General features: G+C 45.3%; 1 protein-coding gene across 1 annotated transcript in view; it reads right to left on the bottom strand.

Annotated features, from left to right (window-relative positions):
- Positions 1–13,753, bottom strand: part of CASTOR2 (cytosolic arginine sensor for mTORC1 subunit 2) — a 178,131-nt gene that overhangs the window by 30,677 nt on the left and 133,701 nt on the right. The window contains exons 3-4 of the mRNA XM_034752414.1: positions 5,111–5,304; positions 4,510–4,642 (exon numbers count right to left, since the gene is read on the bottom strand). Coding sequence (XP_034608305.1) covers positions 4,510–4,642; positions 5,111–5,304 — 327 coding nt within the window. The remainder of the gene's footprint in view (positions 1–4,509; positions 4,643–5,110; positions 5,305–13,753) is intronic.

The following is a 13,753-nucleotide window of genomic DNA, read 5'->3' as shown; positions in this document are numbered from 1 at the left end:
TGTATGAGGCACCAGGACAGTCCCCTTCCCTAAGGCACATACTGTCTATCAGATGGATTCAAATGAGGTAAGAGGCAGGCAGAGGTGGTGGCAACTGAAAATGGTAATACTTTTTTTCCCTCTGATATTTCGTAATACCGGGGGGCGAGGGTGGTGGTGGGCACAAATGACATTTGACTGATGAGTGTTCACAGGCTTGGAACACAAATTCCAACCAAACAGGAGACCACACTAAAATGTCCTCATGATGAAAATGAAAAATGCCATTTTGGGGGGAAACTGACAGCTTTGTGGATCACAGATGGTGTGACACTGCACCCACAATTTTTCACAGTGACATTATGATGATATAATTATGGCATAATTAGGATGCATTTTCATAGATTCTAGGACTGGAAGGGACCTCGAGAGGTCATCGAGTCCAGTCCCCTGCCCGCATGGCAGGACCAAATACTGTCTAGACCATCCCTGATAGACATTTATCTAATCTACTCTTAAATATCTCCAGAGATGGAGATTCCACAACCTCCCTAGGCAGTTCATTCCAGTGTTTAACCACCCTGACAGTTAGGAACTTTTTCCTAATGTCCAGCCTAGACCTCCCTTGCTGCAGTTTAAACCCATTGATTCTTGTTCTATCCTTAGAGGCTAAGGTGAACAAGTTTTCTCCCTCCTCCTTCTGACACCCTTTTAGATACCTGAAAACTGCTATCATGTCCCCTCTCAGTCTTCTCTTTTCCAAACTAAACAAACCCAATTCTTTCAGCCTTCCTTCATAGGTCATGTTCTCAAAACCTTTAATCATTCTTGTTGCTCTTCTCTGGACCCTTTCCAATTTCTCCACAATTTTGCACAAGATGGGTCATGTGAGGTGTCATTGGAGAAGTTATGATTTGCTGAATATGATTATCCTATTTGTATGCATGTATCATTTTTATATCTAAAGTTAGGAATATTGACTATCAGGGCCGGCTTTAGCAAGAGCGGGGCCCGATTCCTGGGGGTGGGGCTTGCTGCAAGTCCCACCCCCAGGAATCAAGCCGCGCCGCGCCGGGGGGAGGAGGGGGGGAGACGGGACCCGAGCCGCGCCGCGGGGACCGGGCCGGGCCAGAGCCACTGGGGCCTGCGGGAAGCGGCCGCGCCTACCCGGAGCCCTTCTCGCGCCCCCACCCCCGCTTACCTTGTGCTGCCCCTGCCCGCCCCTGCTTCTTTTCAGACTTCCCGCAAATCTCTGATTCGCGGGAAGCAGGGGAGGGGGCGGGGCATTCAGGGGAGGGGCCGGGGAAGTGAGCGCGGGGCCCTCTTGGCGCGGGGCCCAATTCAGCCGAATCGGCTGAATCGGCCTAAAGCTGGCCCTGTTGACTATGTATCTGTATTTCAATCGTGCTTACTCTGGGTGACACCCACAACTAGCCTTTCTAGTATAACAATGAAGAAGCCAGACAGTGCTGATGACTCATCAGCAAAGACAATGGACCCTGGAAGAACTTAACCTTCCTGGAACATTCCAGACAGCCTGAAACCAATGGCCGCTATGACTCAGCAAGGTATGCAAGGGCCTGTGACCAGGCCACATGTCTCTGGACTCCATCTTGGGATGTCAGTATTTTTTCACAAACCGGTCTGGGAACCAAGTTTTAAAACAAGGGGTTCCCGCCACATGCTAACGCTATATAAGGCAGGTAGTGACATCATCTGTTGTTCTTCACTCCCCACACAAGAAGACTCCTGGAAACACCTGAGGAACAAAGACTGAACTGGGGGAAGTGCTGGATGCAGGCTAAAGGGATTTCTAGACTGTATGGAAGACCAGGGGATTTCAAGCTGTAAAGCAAGCGCAGCTTATCTCTTCAAAATCTGCAGCCTGCTTGAATAATCTCTTAGGGTGAGAATCTGCTAATTCATATCCCATCTATACAGGGGGAGGGATAGCTCAGTGGTTTGAGCATTGGCCTGCTAAACCCAGGGTTGAGAGTTCAATCCTTGAGGGGGCCACTTAGGGATCTGGGGAAAAAATCAGTACTTGGTCCTGCTAGTGAAGGCAGGGGGCTGGACTCGATGACCTTTCAAGGTCCCTTCCAGTTCTAGGAGATGGGATATCTCCATTAATTTATTATTATTTAGTATATAAAACTTAACTTGCGTTTTGTTTATTTGCTAGGTAATCTGATTTGATCTGTTGCTATCACTTAAAATCTATCTTTTGTAGTTAATAAACTTATTTTTACTTTATCTAAACCAGTGAATTGGAATGAGATGCATGGGAATCGTAGCTCAAGGGGCAAAGACTGTTGCATATTCCTCTTCACATTGGCAGGAGGTGTGAGGACTATGAGCTTACTCCGTACAGCTCCCTGGGCAGCACAAGATGGTATAATTTTGGGTTTATGTTCCAGAGGGGGTGTGTGCCTGGGGAGCTGAGAGTTACCTTGGCTGTAGTCTTTCTACTGTTGCTTCATGCAGTGGGTGTGTCCCTACCTGGGTGTATGATGGTGGAATTGTAAGACTGGGAGTGTGTCTGCAGCTTATCACAGCACACAGTGTGAGAGGGAGCCCAGGTTGGTGCATCAGAGGGCTCAGTGGTACCCCAGTTTCAGGTGGCATCCTGGGGGGAACCCGTCACAGATGGAATCTCCCATCCAAGATCACATTTACTGTATCCTCGCCGCACATATATAAAACCCCTGCATAAAGCTTCTACCCTTTCCTCCTTCATAAACCTATTTTGCTATGACATTTACAAAAAAAGTAAAGAAATAAAAATAAAAAAACCCCAGTCAACATTGAATGGCTTTGAGAAGGTGCATTTGTAGCAGGTGGTTGCAGGGCAGTTGGTGGCGAAGTCGGTATTTGTGAATGCAATTAAAAAACAAAGCAATAGAGCAAACGCATGTGCGCCTATCAACGGTGTCAGAGAAACAAGATGGATGAGGTAATATCTTTTACTGGACCAACTTCTGCTGGTGAGAGACACACGCTTTTGATGTACACATTGTTTCCCTCTTCCCATGCTCTTTTTATGTGGCTCGTTGTCTTAGATTACAGCATAGCTCGACTGATCGGCAGGGCTGGGGCTAACTGACTCTCACTTTATTCATGATCACGGTATATAGCTGACTGTTTCCTTCTCCTCCATCCCCTTTGTCACTTGTCTCCATAGACTGGAAGCTGCTCAGGGTAGGGACAGTCTGGTACTAATATATGTACAGCACCCAGCACAGTGTACCTCCAATCCCGATTGCTAATGAACTATCAATGTTCAATAGTATTGTCCATGCACCAGTCACTGTAGTGTGCAGGTGAGACTTAAGCGAAGCTGTTTGCATTAGACATGCTGAACTATGGTGCATTAGACATGAAACCAAGGTTTACAGACAATGTTATTTAAGGTGGAGAAACAAATTCCACATCTTGACTCTACGCTTTCCTGTCTCTCCTTTTTGGGTCTTTGTTTCCCCAAAGGCAGCACACTGAGAACAGAGGGCTTCTAGTTAAGTACAGGTATGAAAATAATCACATAGTAATACAGGCTCCCAAATGGTAAAGCCACAATTCTGCAAAGCACTTCAGCATGTGCTTCATTTCCAGCATATGCATAATTCCCACCAATGGCAATGGGACGTAAGGAGGTACTTAAAGTGAATAGGGATGGACGTAAGCACACAGAACATTTAATGTAGGTCAAATGTTGAGCCTGGGAACTTTGACAGGCTCACAAACACTTTAAAAGCGTCAAATATTTTCTCAAAGTAGACCAAAAAATTGAAGAAAAAGTGAAATGAAAATTCTTCTAGGTCATCTTTCTGTGATAGGTCAGAGAGGGCCTGCTGCGTTCTCCATTGGGATCTTCTCCTTGTTTAGAAATAAACTACCATAGCTGTCTAAGGTAGAAGTATAGCAATGGGGTGGAAAGCAGTTTCTCTCTGTAGTGGTTCTCCTACTCAACTCTAGTATCCTCTAAAGCAGGGGTAGGTAACCTGCGCACGCAAGCTGATTTTCAGTGGCACTCACACTGCCCGGATCCTGGCCACCAGTCCGGGGGGCTCTGCATTTTAATGTAATTTTAAATGAAGCTTCTTAAACATTTTAAAAACCTTATTTACTTTACATACAACAATAGTTTAGTTATATATTACAGACTTAGAGAAAGAGACCTTCTAAAAACGTTAAAATGTATGACTGGCACGCGAAACCTTAAATTAGGGTGAATAAATGAGGACTGGGCACACCACTTCTGAAAGGTTGCCGACCCCTGCTCTAAAGGCACCTGATGAAAATAGGCTACATTGCTTTCTCCAGAATATGGTGATATGTATTTTTAGATTTTACTTTTTTCTTGTGTTCTTACATGCCGAAAAGGGGATTAACAGCCTGAAATAGCATGAACATTCCACAGGAAGTTTGAGAAATACAGAAAATGCACCCCCACTCTCCCAACCCGAGGTAGCTCTGGAGCTTACTGACGCCTCCACAAAAGCACCAACGAGCAGGGCCCATGCAGGTCCTTACCCAATTTCGGCTTGACAAACCCATTCGTTATCCCGAAGTCGTCGGCAGCCACCGTCTCCCCGTTCACGACCCTGAGGATGGTGAACTCAGCAGCCAACGTATGCATCACGAAGGGCAGGTCCCGCTCGCGTATCTGAGGACAGGGACAGAGACGGGCGTGTGACAATGCACCCACTTCCCCACTGTCTGAACCGGACAATGGATCAGATCACAGGTGTCCTTATGCGCTGCTGAGCCATAGGAAAACGTACACACAACACACGCTCGGAACAACAAGGCCTGGAGGTTGTCGCATTCCAACGGGTATTGGGTTACATGAATTTGGTGGCCTCCGTCCAACTACTGGTGGGCCTGATTCTGGAATCAGCAGAAAGACTCCTATCGACTTCAGCGGCATTCACATCAGGTTGTAAGTGTCCAAGGACCTTGCCAACAATAAAGTGGTGAACCCCCACTTTAGCATTACTTCAAGTATTTAATGATTGCAACCCTCCCCCTTTTTTTAAGGTGTAATTGGAATCTCTCCTTTGCCCCCATTCCAGCAAATTCTGCTGGGGAACACGGAATCACAAGCAGCCCTGGCCATCTTATTTGGTCTTACCAGGATGAAGTCGGTCTGATAGGTGGACAGCATGAACACAGAAATGTTTTGGTCAGCCAGCGGCGCTATTACTGACTTGGCAATCTTGGTCACCCCGATGGGCTGAGAGCTGGAGAAGCTGCCTCCGCCTGAAACCACATTGAGAGCCAGCCACGTAGCATCTGCCACACTCAAGTGTTCTGACGAAGGGAGCTCTGAAAAGAGATGGAGAGAAAACAGACGTAAATTTCAGCGCCAGAGAAACCTAGGTCACTATGTGACCATCAGATCCATTTCCCTTTCTGAATCCATATGGAATTATGTAGAGAAAGTTTATTATGAGCCTAAGACAGATGCTAGAGCATTGGTGGGAGGCAGCACTGATGCTACAACATAAAAGGTGGCATCAATTCCCTGTAATATTACTGGATTCTCTCTCTGATCTCTTTCAGCTAATTTCTCTTTCTCTTGTTTTTTTGCAGCTGTCTAGAGTTCTTTCTATACATAACTACCCCTAACTAGAGGGGAAGGATGATCCAGTGGCTTGGACACTAGCCCAGAAACTAGGAGACCTGGGTTCTACTCCCTGGTCTATCACAGACTTCCTGTGTGTCCTTGGGCAAGTGACTTAGCTTTTTCCCTGTCTCAGTATAGCCTAGAGGATAAAGCACTAGACTGGGACTCAGGAGACCTGGGTTCTACTCCCAGCTCTGCCATTGGCCTGACAGGTGACCTTGCCAAGTTACTTCACTTGCCTGTGCCCCATTTCTCCATCTGTGAAATGGGGATATAATGAGAGTGACCTCCTTTGTAAAATGCTCTGAGATCTACTGATGAAAAGGGCTATATAAGAACCAGGTATCATTATCACCTGTAAAATGGGGGTAATTGCATTTCCCTACCTCAGTGGTTTTCAACCTTTTTTCATTTGCAGACCCCTAAAAAAAGTTCGAACAGAGGTGTGTATCTCTTTGGAAATCTTAGACATAGTCCGCAGACCGCAGAGGCCTACGGACCACAGGTTGAAAACCACTGCCCTACCTCACAGGGTTGTTGTGAGGATAAATACATTAAACATTGTGAGGCACTCAGATACTACAGTACTGGATGCCTTTATAAGTACCTAAGACAGAGAACTCTCATATTTATTCCTTTTTATTTACCTCTAGTCTGGTGAGTTTAAATTTTTTAAAATTCATTCAGTGTTTTTTAATTCATGGTGATGTTTTTTAATTAATAGGTTTTTTTATTCATTCGTTTTCAAAAAATTTTAATAGTTCATGAGATTAGGGAAAGATTCAGCAACTGAGTTCTGAACTTCTCCATAGTCCTGGACTGCTCAGATTCAGGATTTCCGTTCAAGCAGTCAGAGGGTCTGCTGCAACGTTCAGACCTGGACCCAAAGCGGAGTTGTGTTTGTATGTGGGATTCAGATTATTTGCATCACAACAGCACCCAGATGCCGCAAAAGAAGCAAGGGCCCCGCTGTGCGAGGTGCTAGACAGACATGTAGTAAAAGACAGGCCCTGCCCCACAGAGCCTACTGTCTTCATTTAAGACAAGATGTAATACGTGAGTGAAGCAAATGAAGAGAGGATGACAAGGTAACAGGCATTCCTGCATGTTCTCTAGAGCCATACAGAATGTGTAAGTAGAAGGTAGGATTTTCAAAGATGCCTACAGGACTCGGACACTCCATTCCCCTTCATTTCAATGGGAATTGACCAATTAAATCTCTCAGGCTACTCTGAAATTCTCAGCCTGGCCAACATTTTCAGATCCGTTAACGGCAGTATTTTTAGAAACAGGAGCAGTGAAGGCTCACAGCCTTCTTATGGTGTCCTTGGTAAAATGCAAAAACATCTACTTCATTTGGATACCTTCCAAAGACAAATCACTCGTATGAGAGGCAGCACTGTCTAATGGCTATGGGCACAGGGCTGGAACTCTACTATTCCCAGCTCTGCTACTGACCTTGCTGCGTGACCTTGGAAAGTCCCTTCACCCCATGCCTTGGTTTCCCATCCCACTTAGCGTCCGTCTTTTCTTTTCAGATTGTACGTTCTTTTGGGGCAGGCCTGTTTCTTATTGTGTTTGCACACAGCGCCTAGCACAAAAGGGCCACTGTGACACAATACACAGTACCACCATGATAAGAAAGGGAGAGCGTTGCAAATCTTTAATAGACCGATCGACAAATACGGTGTTAACTTTGCTTCCCTGAACAGCCACAATTGTACGTAGCATAAAAAACAACCCTGAACAAACAAATGACAAACAAGGCGTGGAGCGCTCTGCTCTTGTGTTTTGCTGTTTAGCTTCATAGGCCAATTACTGAGATAGCAGAGTTTAAGGCTGGCTGCACGGCATCGAAACTAGGCACCCGGGAAGCTGGGTAAGTTGGCATATCAATCACCTTGGAGACCCCAGCACCAGCCGCACGTGGACAATTATTTCAGCCATGTATCCAAGCTTGTTTTCTGATCAGACAACGCTTTCCATCACAGAGCAAAACAAAACAAATCCCAACACTACATCAATTGACAGGGAGAAACCAGGTCCCAAAATTACCCGGGCTGACTTAATAAGCCACTGATGCATTTTCTTCCTCTATTCCCACCCAGCTCCTCTCTCCAGAAACAAAGTGCTCCTTCTAGGACATGTATTTACTTCTTGGCAGAGCAAAGCAGACAAGCTCACACTAAGGCCACCTCCATGTCATGCATATTCACAGCTCTGCTCTGACATCACCAAGCTATTAAAGCAGAGACGTCCCCCTGGATCTCACTAAGCCATGGAAAAGTCAAGCTATTCCCACCTCTTTCCCAAAGTCTCCAGTCCTATGCAAACACTTAGACCGTAAAGCAACCATGCCACGCATCTTGCACTGATGGGCTCGACGGGTTGCTGGGACCGAGCTGAGCCAGCCCAGACACACACTCTGGGATTGGGATCCCTGAGGCTGTAACACGTTGGTCTACTTTCAGTAGCTGGGTTTAACGTTCAGGTGCTGTGTGGCGTTGGTGGCCTGTGACATACAGGGGATCACACTAGAGAATCTGGTGGTCCCTTTTGGCCTTAAACTCTATGGATCTAAGAGCTTTGAGTTCTGTGAAATGAATCTGAAAAGCATATTGCAAGTCGCCAGGGAAGGTGAACCAGAGAGCTGCAGTGGGGAAGACCCAACCTTTTATCCCTCAACAACCTTTTCCTCGAGGGTGGAAGAGGCCCATTTGCCATTTATGTTTGTAATTACTGTGAAGTGTTTATGATGTTAGTTTAATTGGGTTTAACAAACCCTGTGAAGCGTGCCGTATAGTCATTTTCTTTACCTAAGTAACCTGCATCTCTTAATTCAATTAACATTAAAAAAATGGAGTATGGAAAGTGACTGAATGACCACTTCTGGACACTGTTTCCAAAAGGCAGCCGGAGGTAAAAGTGTAACCCCAGTTTGAATGAAACAAACGGACAGGAGGCTTGACAATTTCTTCTAAATAGCATCAAATAAGCTGGGGCGGGGGGAGGGGGGCAGAGAGAAGTGCCTGGCCCAAAGAGCTGTAAAATGTGCGAGGTCCAAAGGGTGCTGGAAACACCAAATGCAACAGTAACACAGACTCAATGAGGCAGAATAAGCTAATAAGTGAAAAGGGAAGTAAGCAGTGCTGGTGTTTCACCGCCAGTGGAAAGTCAGCAACCAACCATGCCTAGGGTGATGAGATAGCACCCGTGAAAAAACAGGATGGGGCCGGGGGTAATAGGCGCCTATATAAGAAAAAGTCCCCAAAATCGGGACTGTCCCTTTAAAAACGGGACATCTGGTCACCTAAACCGTGCCTCTCCCCGCAAAGGAACAAGGATGGATTGGTTGGAAATTAGTCCTGCTTTGAGCAGGGGGTTGGACTAGATGACCTCCTGAGGTCCCTTCCACCTGATATTCTATGATTCTATGGAGAAACCCCAAATGGTAACCTGCAAAGCTTTGAATAGAGGTGAGCAACAACATCTCACTAGTGAATGCCTGGCAAGCGCAGACAGGAAAAACACCTAGGAATTCAGATGCTACCTCCAAGTTCTCAAGTTTGCAGAACTGGCATGGAAATCTCATAATCATATTTCCCTTGCTCCTACCAGATGTCCCATGCTTCCCACTTCTAATCAAAACAATGACCTCTCTTACCACTCCCGACCAGAACAAGGATGAGTAAGGAATGTGACAATTAACAATAATTTTTAGAAAAGTTTGGGAGTGGATGGATTTTTTTTTTTTTAAAATGAAGCTCCCAATAAGGTTCAGTTTTGGTTTGAATTATGTCTGAAGGTTTGTATAGTGTAACGTTACGCAGGGCAGGGCATGCTCTCTGGTAAAGGCACAGTCTTTCAGTTCAGCTGCCCATGTCCCCATTAAACAAACCTCACTGGGTAACCCACTAATTGTTGGCACGCGTGGATGAGCCAAAGGGTTCACGTCGTCACTTTAATTCATGTTAAGTGAACTGCTGTGGAAAATAATGTGCTTTCAAGAACTCACCACGCACATGGTCATTCAGCAGAATGCAGCACCAGTTTCCATCTCCCTTTGAAGCACCAGTTATGGCCCACTGTTGGGGTCAGGATATAGGATTAGATGGATCTATGTTCTGTTCTGGTATAACAGACCCCTATGTTCTTTCCTCTAACTCTCACCAGATCTTCGTGAAATCTGCAACTCCCACCGAGTACAGACAGATTCAGCACAGAATACGTGATTTCCCCTCAGCAGGATGTTAAAGGAACACCAGATGTTGGCCACACAGACAAAAAATAGAAGAATAAAATATCAAGGTTGGAAGGGACCTCAGGAGGTCATCTAATCCAACCCTCTGTTCGAAGCAGGACCAATTCCCAGACAGATTTTTGCCCCAGTTCCCTAAGTGGCCCCCTCAAGGATTGAACTCACAACCCTGGGTTTAGCAGACCAATACTCAAATCACTGAGCTATCCCTTCTTACTACCAACTTTGATGGACTGGCTTAGAAGCATGAGTGAAAATTGCTTCTTCTTGCAGCACGTATTTGTAGATGGAATGATACTCTTCCAAAATATGTTTGGGACAATTTCAGACAACCGTGACAATTACTTTAGAGTATTCATTGCCAGGAAATAAGTTATTGCAGTTCATTACACAGACACCAAAGTTCTTCCTCACACGGTCATGGCTTTCCTTTGTGACCTTGACCAAGTCAATCTTTCTGTACTTTAATTCCCCCCCCCCCCACGTCCCCAATTGGGAAAATGGGCATAATAAATTGTTGCCTACACCAAAGAGAAACTTGCAGGGCTTACTTAATGTTTGGAAAATACCTCCACCTACTGTCCCTCCAGCAAAGCCACTGTACACATACAAAATATTATTAGAAAGTGGAACAATATAATAACAATGCATCAATTTTTCTTCCTATAGTTAAGATGTAAATTGTTCCAAACGTTCTATGAAAGGGTTACAATTATGGGGCCACAATGGTAGTTGGAAAATAAATAGTTTTCTACATTTCATCTGCTTACATAGAAAATTGGATGAGTCTGTGTTGGGTACAGCCACATGGAAAATGTTCCCTTTGTTAGAAAGAGTAAATTGTGGGCTGTTCTATATGGCATTGGTTTCAATCTTTCTTCAATTAGACACCCATTTAGGAGTCATGTATGTATGTTAGTTAGTGATGAAAATGTACATGTCTGACAGATTTGTACTGGTGAAGGGAGAGAAGCAAAGATGCTTTGTTTGCTCATATATAAATAATTTTTTTATTTGGGTTAATACACTGGCTCATCTCATCAGTACTAGCAGTGAGAGTCAAATCTTAATTGAGTATATGAATAATTTTTATTACAGTGATGAACTACATATGTTATATGATATTACCCAATAGTAAATGACTGCTCAACGGATTCCTCAGTATATGGTTGAATGCTTATTGGCAGTACTGCCGACTCCAAATCTTCAAAAATCATGAGTTTGACCCTCCAAAATCATGAGTTTTTTTTTTAAATAAATGTTGTCCCCCTTTTAAATGCCTTCTGTTTTTCGAGCCTTTAGGGCACAATCGCATCATGTTTTCAAGCTTCTCTCTGCATTCACAAGGGCTAGAAACCTACTTTTTTAACCATGAATGTTGAGATTCTCATGCATCATCATAACTCTGGTAGCTGGAGCTTTAAGAAAAGCATTAATAATTAATAATCATGATACAAAATGTGGAGCGCTCCCATGGATTTTATTTGAAAACACAATTTTTTTGACGATTTCAATAAAAAGGCTCTTGAAAATCTTCCTTTTTTTTTTTTTTTTAATCCTTCTGCAGTTTTAAATCCCTAATGAAGTGAGGGATTATCTTTGGTTCTAAGGCCTGATTCAACACCCAGCAGTCTTTCCATTGACTTTAACGGGTGTTGGATAAGGCCTATCCTGAGAAAGGCCTGTTAGGTTGCTGGAAGTTGCAACATGGTACAATTGGGAAGAACGCACAACAAGGGGAGAAAAAAACAATTATTACTTTGACCTAGGAAATGACGCAGCTTGCTTCTCCCCTTGCCATAAAAGGGATGCAAAAGGTTTGACAGGGCAAGGGAAGTGAAGAAAGGTTTCTATACTGTACACAGAAGGACGTTCACAGGCGGGACTTTGAGCTAGCCTTTACCAGTCAGGAAACAGCTATTCCTGTACGATGTAGTGCAGCACAGAGAGAAAAGCAGGCAAAGAGAAGCAAAATCAACCCATCAGTCAGTCTCCTCACAGGGACTCCATTGGGGCAGCTGTACATCATCTAACGGCAGATTAAGTACCTCAGGGATTTTACAATTCAAATAGTAACCTTTTGGGGGATGCAAAGCTCTCCCCCATTCTTTATTTTTCATGTCCGCTGGCCTCTAGCTTAATAATTGGTCACCAAAGACATTTTACTTGCCAGACAAACTATACATGACCACAGTTGGCAATTTCCAGGCACCAACGTGATGCAAATCGGTTGCTAGGCAGAAAAGTCCCTGGCTTCAGTTTGAGTTGAGTGCCGTATTTAGCTCCTCTAGCGAGTGACTTACCCGAACACAATAGCTCAAATGGATGAAAGGATTTAATTTGATCTAGGGCTAGAAAACAAAATGATTATATCCAAAGAATAAACGTGTCTGCGCATGAAGGAAAGAAGGAGGAAAACAAAAAACCCTCAACAACTTTGATCAACTAAAAATCAACTTCTCCCCTGTCAGTCCTGTTCTAATTCTGATTTCATCAGTGGCTTGTTCTGGGAAAAGATTTCTGTATTCCACTGCTATGCATCAATTCTTATACAACCAGGCAGGTTCTGCAATTTTTTCCATTAAAGCGAACGACAAAAATTTATTCTGGTCGTTTGGTCATCTGTCACCCTCGCTTCTCTTCTAATGGCAACAGTCAAGACAGCATGCATCACAATCAATTCTAGGAGATAGCACCTCGAGTGCGAGCCATGAAAGTAATGGTGTGAAAGGCTCTTTTCGCTGTTCAAGAAACAGTCTTGGAATCACATTTCTGCACAGCGGTGGGCACCCCAGTTTCACAAATGGGAACAAAGACATATAGTCATACACAGGTGGCACTTGGCAGGTCAGTGGTTATATCTCACCCAGTGACTCATTAGGAATTTTTAAAGCATTAGTTAGAGAGAAAGCACGTGTTAGAACCAGCACTGTTTGCAAATGAGACTATAGGTTTATCAGGGGTCCTGGTGGAATATAAATTTCAACTTTATATTATATGTGTTTGCGCACAGACAGACACAGACACTCCCCTACCTCTTTACATCTTCCACTTTCATTCCTGGGAGAACTTCAGTAGCACCCCACACCCCTTAAAACCATAACAACTTTAAATGTGTGTCACTGTGCTTTAAATACTTTCTTTTTAAAGTAGCACAGAAAATTGAAATTTTCATTCCAACTCCCCCCGCCCCAAAGCAAGCTGTGAAATCTTAATTCTCATCAACATATTTAGATATTATTGCTAGGGTTACCATATTTCAACAAGCAAAAAAGAGGACGGGAGGAGCCCCGCCCTAGCCCCGCCCCTGCCCCTCCCACTTCCCGCCCCCCCAGAACCCCCAACCCTCCCCCCGTTCCTTGTCCCCTGACTGCCCCCTCCTGGGACCCCTGCCCCTAACTGCCCCCCGGGACTCCACTCCCTATCTAAGCCTCCCTGCCTCTTGTCCCCTGACTGCCCCAACCCTTATCCACACCCCCACCCCCAGACAGACCCCTGGGACTCCCACGCCCCATCCAACCACTCCCCACCCCCTGACAGCCCCCCCCAGAACTCCCAACCCATCTAAACCCCTCTGCTCCCTGTCCCCTGACTGCTCCGATCCCTCTCCACACTCCTGCCCCCTGATAGCCCCCCCAGAACTCCCAACCCATCTAAACCCCTCTGCTCCCTGTCCCCTGACTGCTCCGATCCCTCTCCCCATTCCTGCCCCCTGACAGCTCCCCCCCAGAACTCCCAGCCCCCTACCCCCCGCTCCTTGTCCCCTGACTGCCCCCTCCTGGGACCCCTGCTCCTAACTGCCCTCCAGAACCCCACCCCCTACCTAAGACTCCCTGTTCCTTGTCCCCTAACTGCCCCCTCCTAAGACCCCCCCCCAACTGCCCCCCAGG

The sequence above is a fragment of the Trachemys scripta genome, chromosome 18 (genome assembly GCF_013100865.1).
Source record: "Trachemys scripta elegans isolate TJP31775 chromosome 18, CAS_Tse_1.0, whole genome shotgun sequence".
Taxonomy (NCBI): Eukaryota; Metazoa; Chordata; order Testudines; family Emydidae; genus Trachemys; species Trachemys scripta.
Note: the sequence above shows the minus strand (reverse complement) of the source record. Positions and strands in the feature narration are given on the sequence as shown.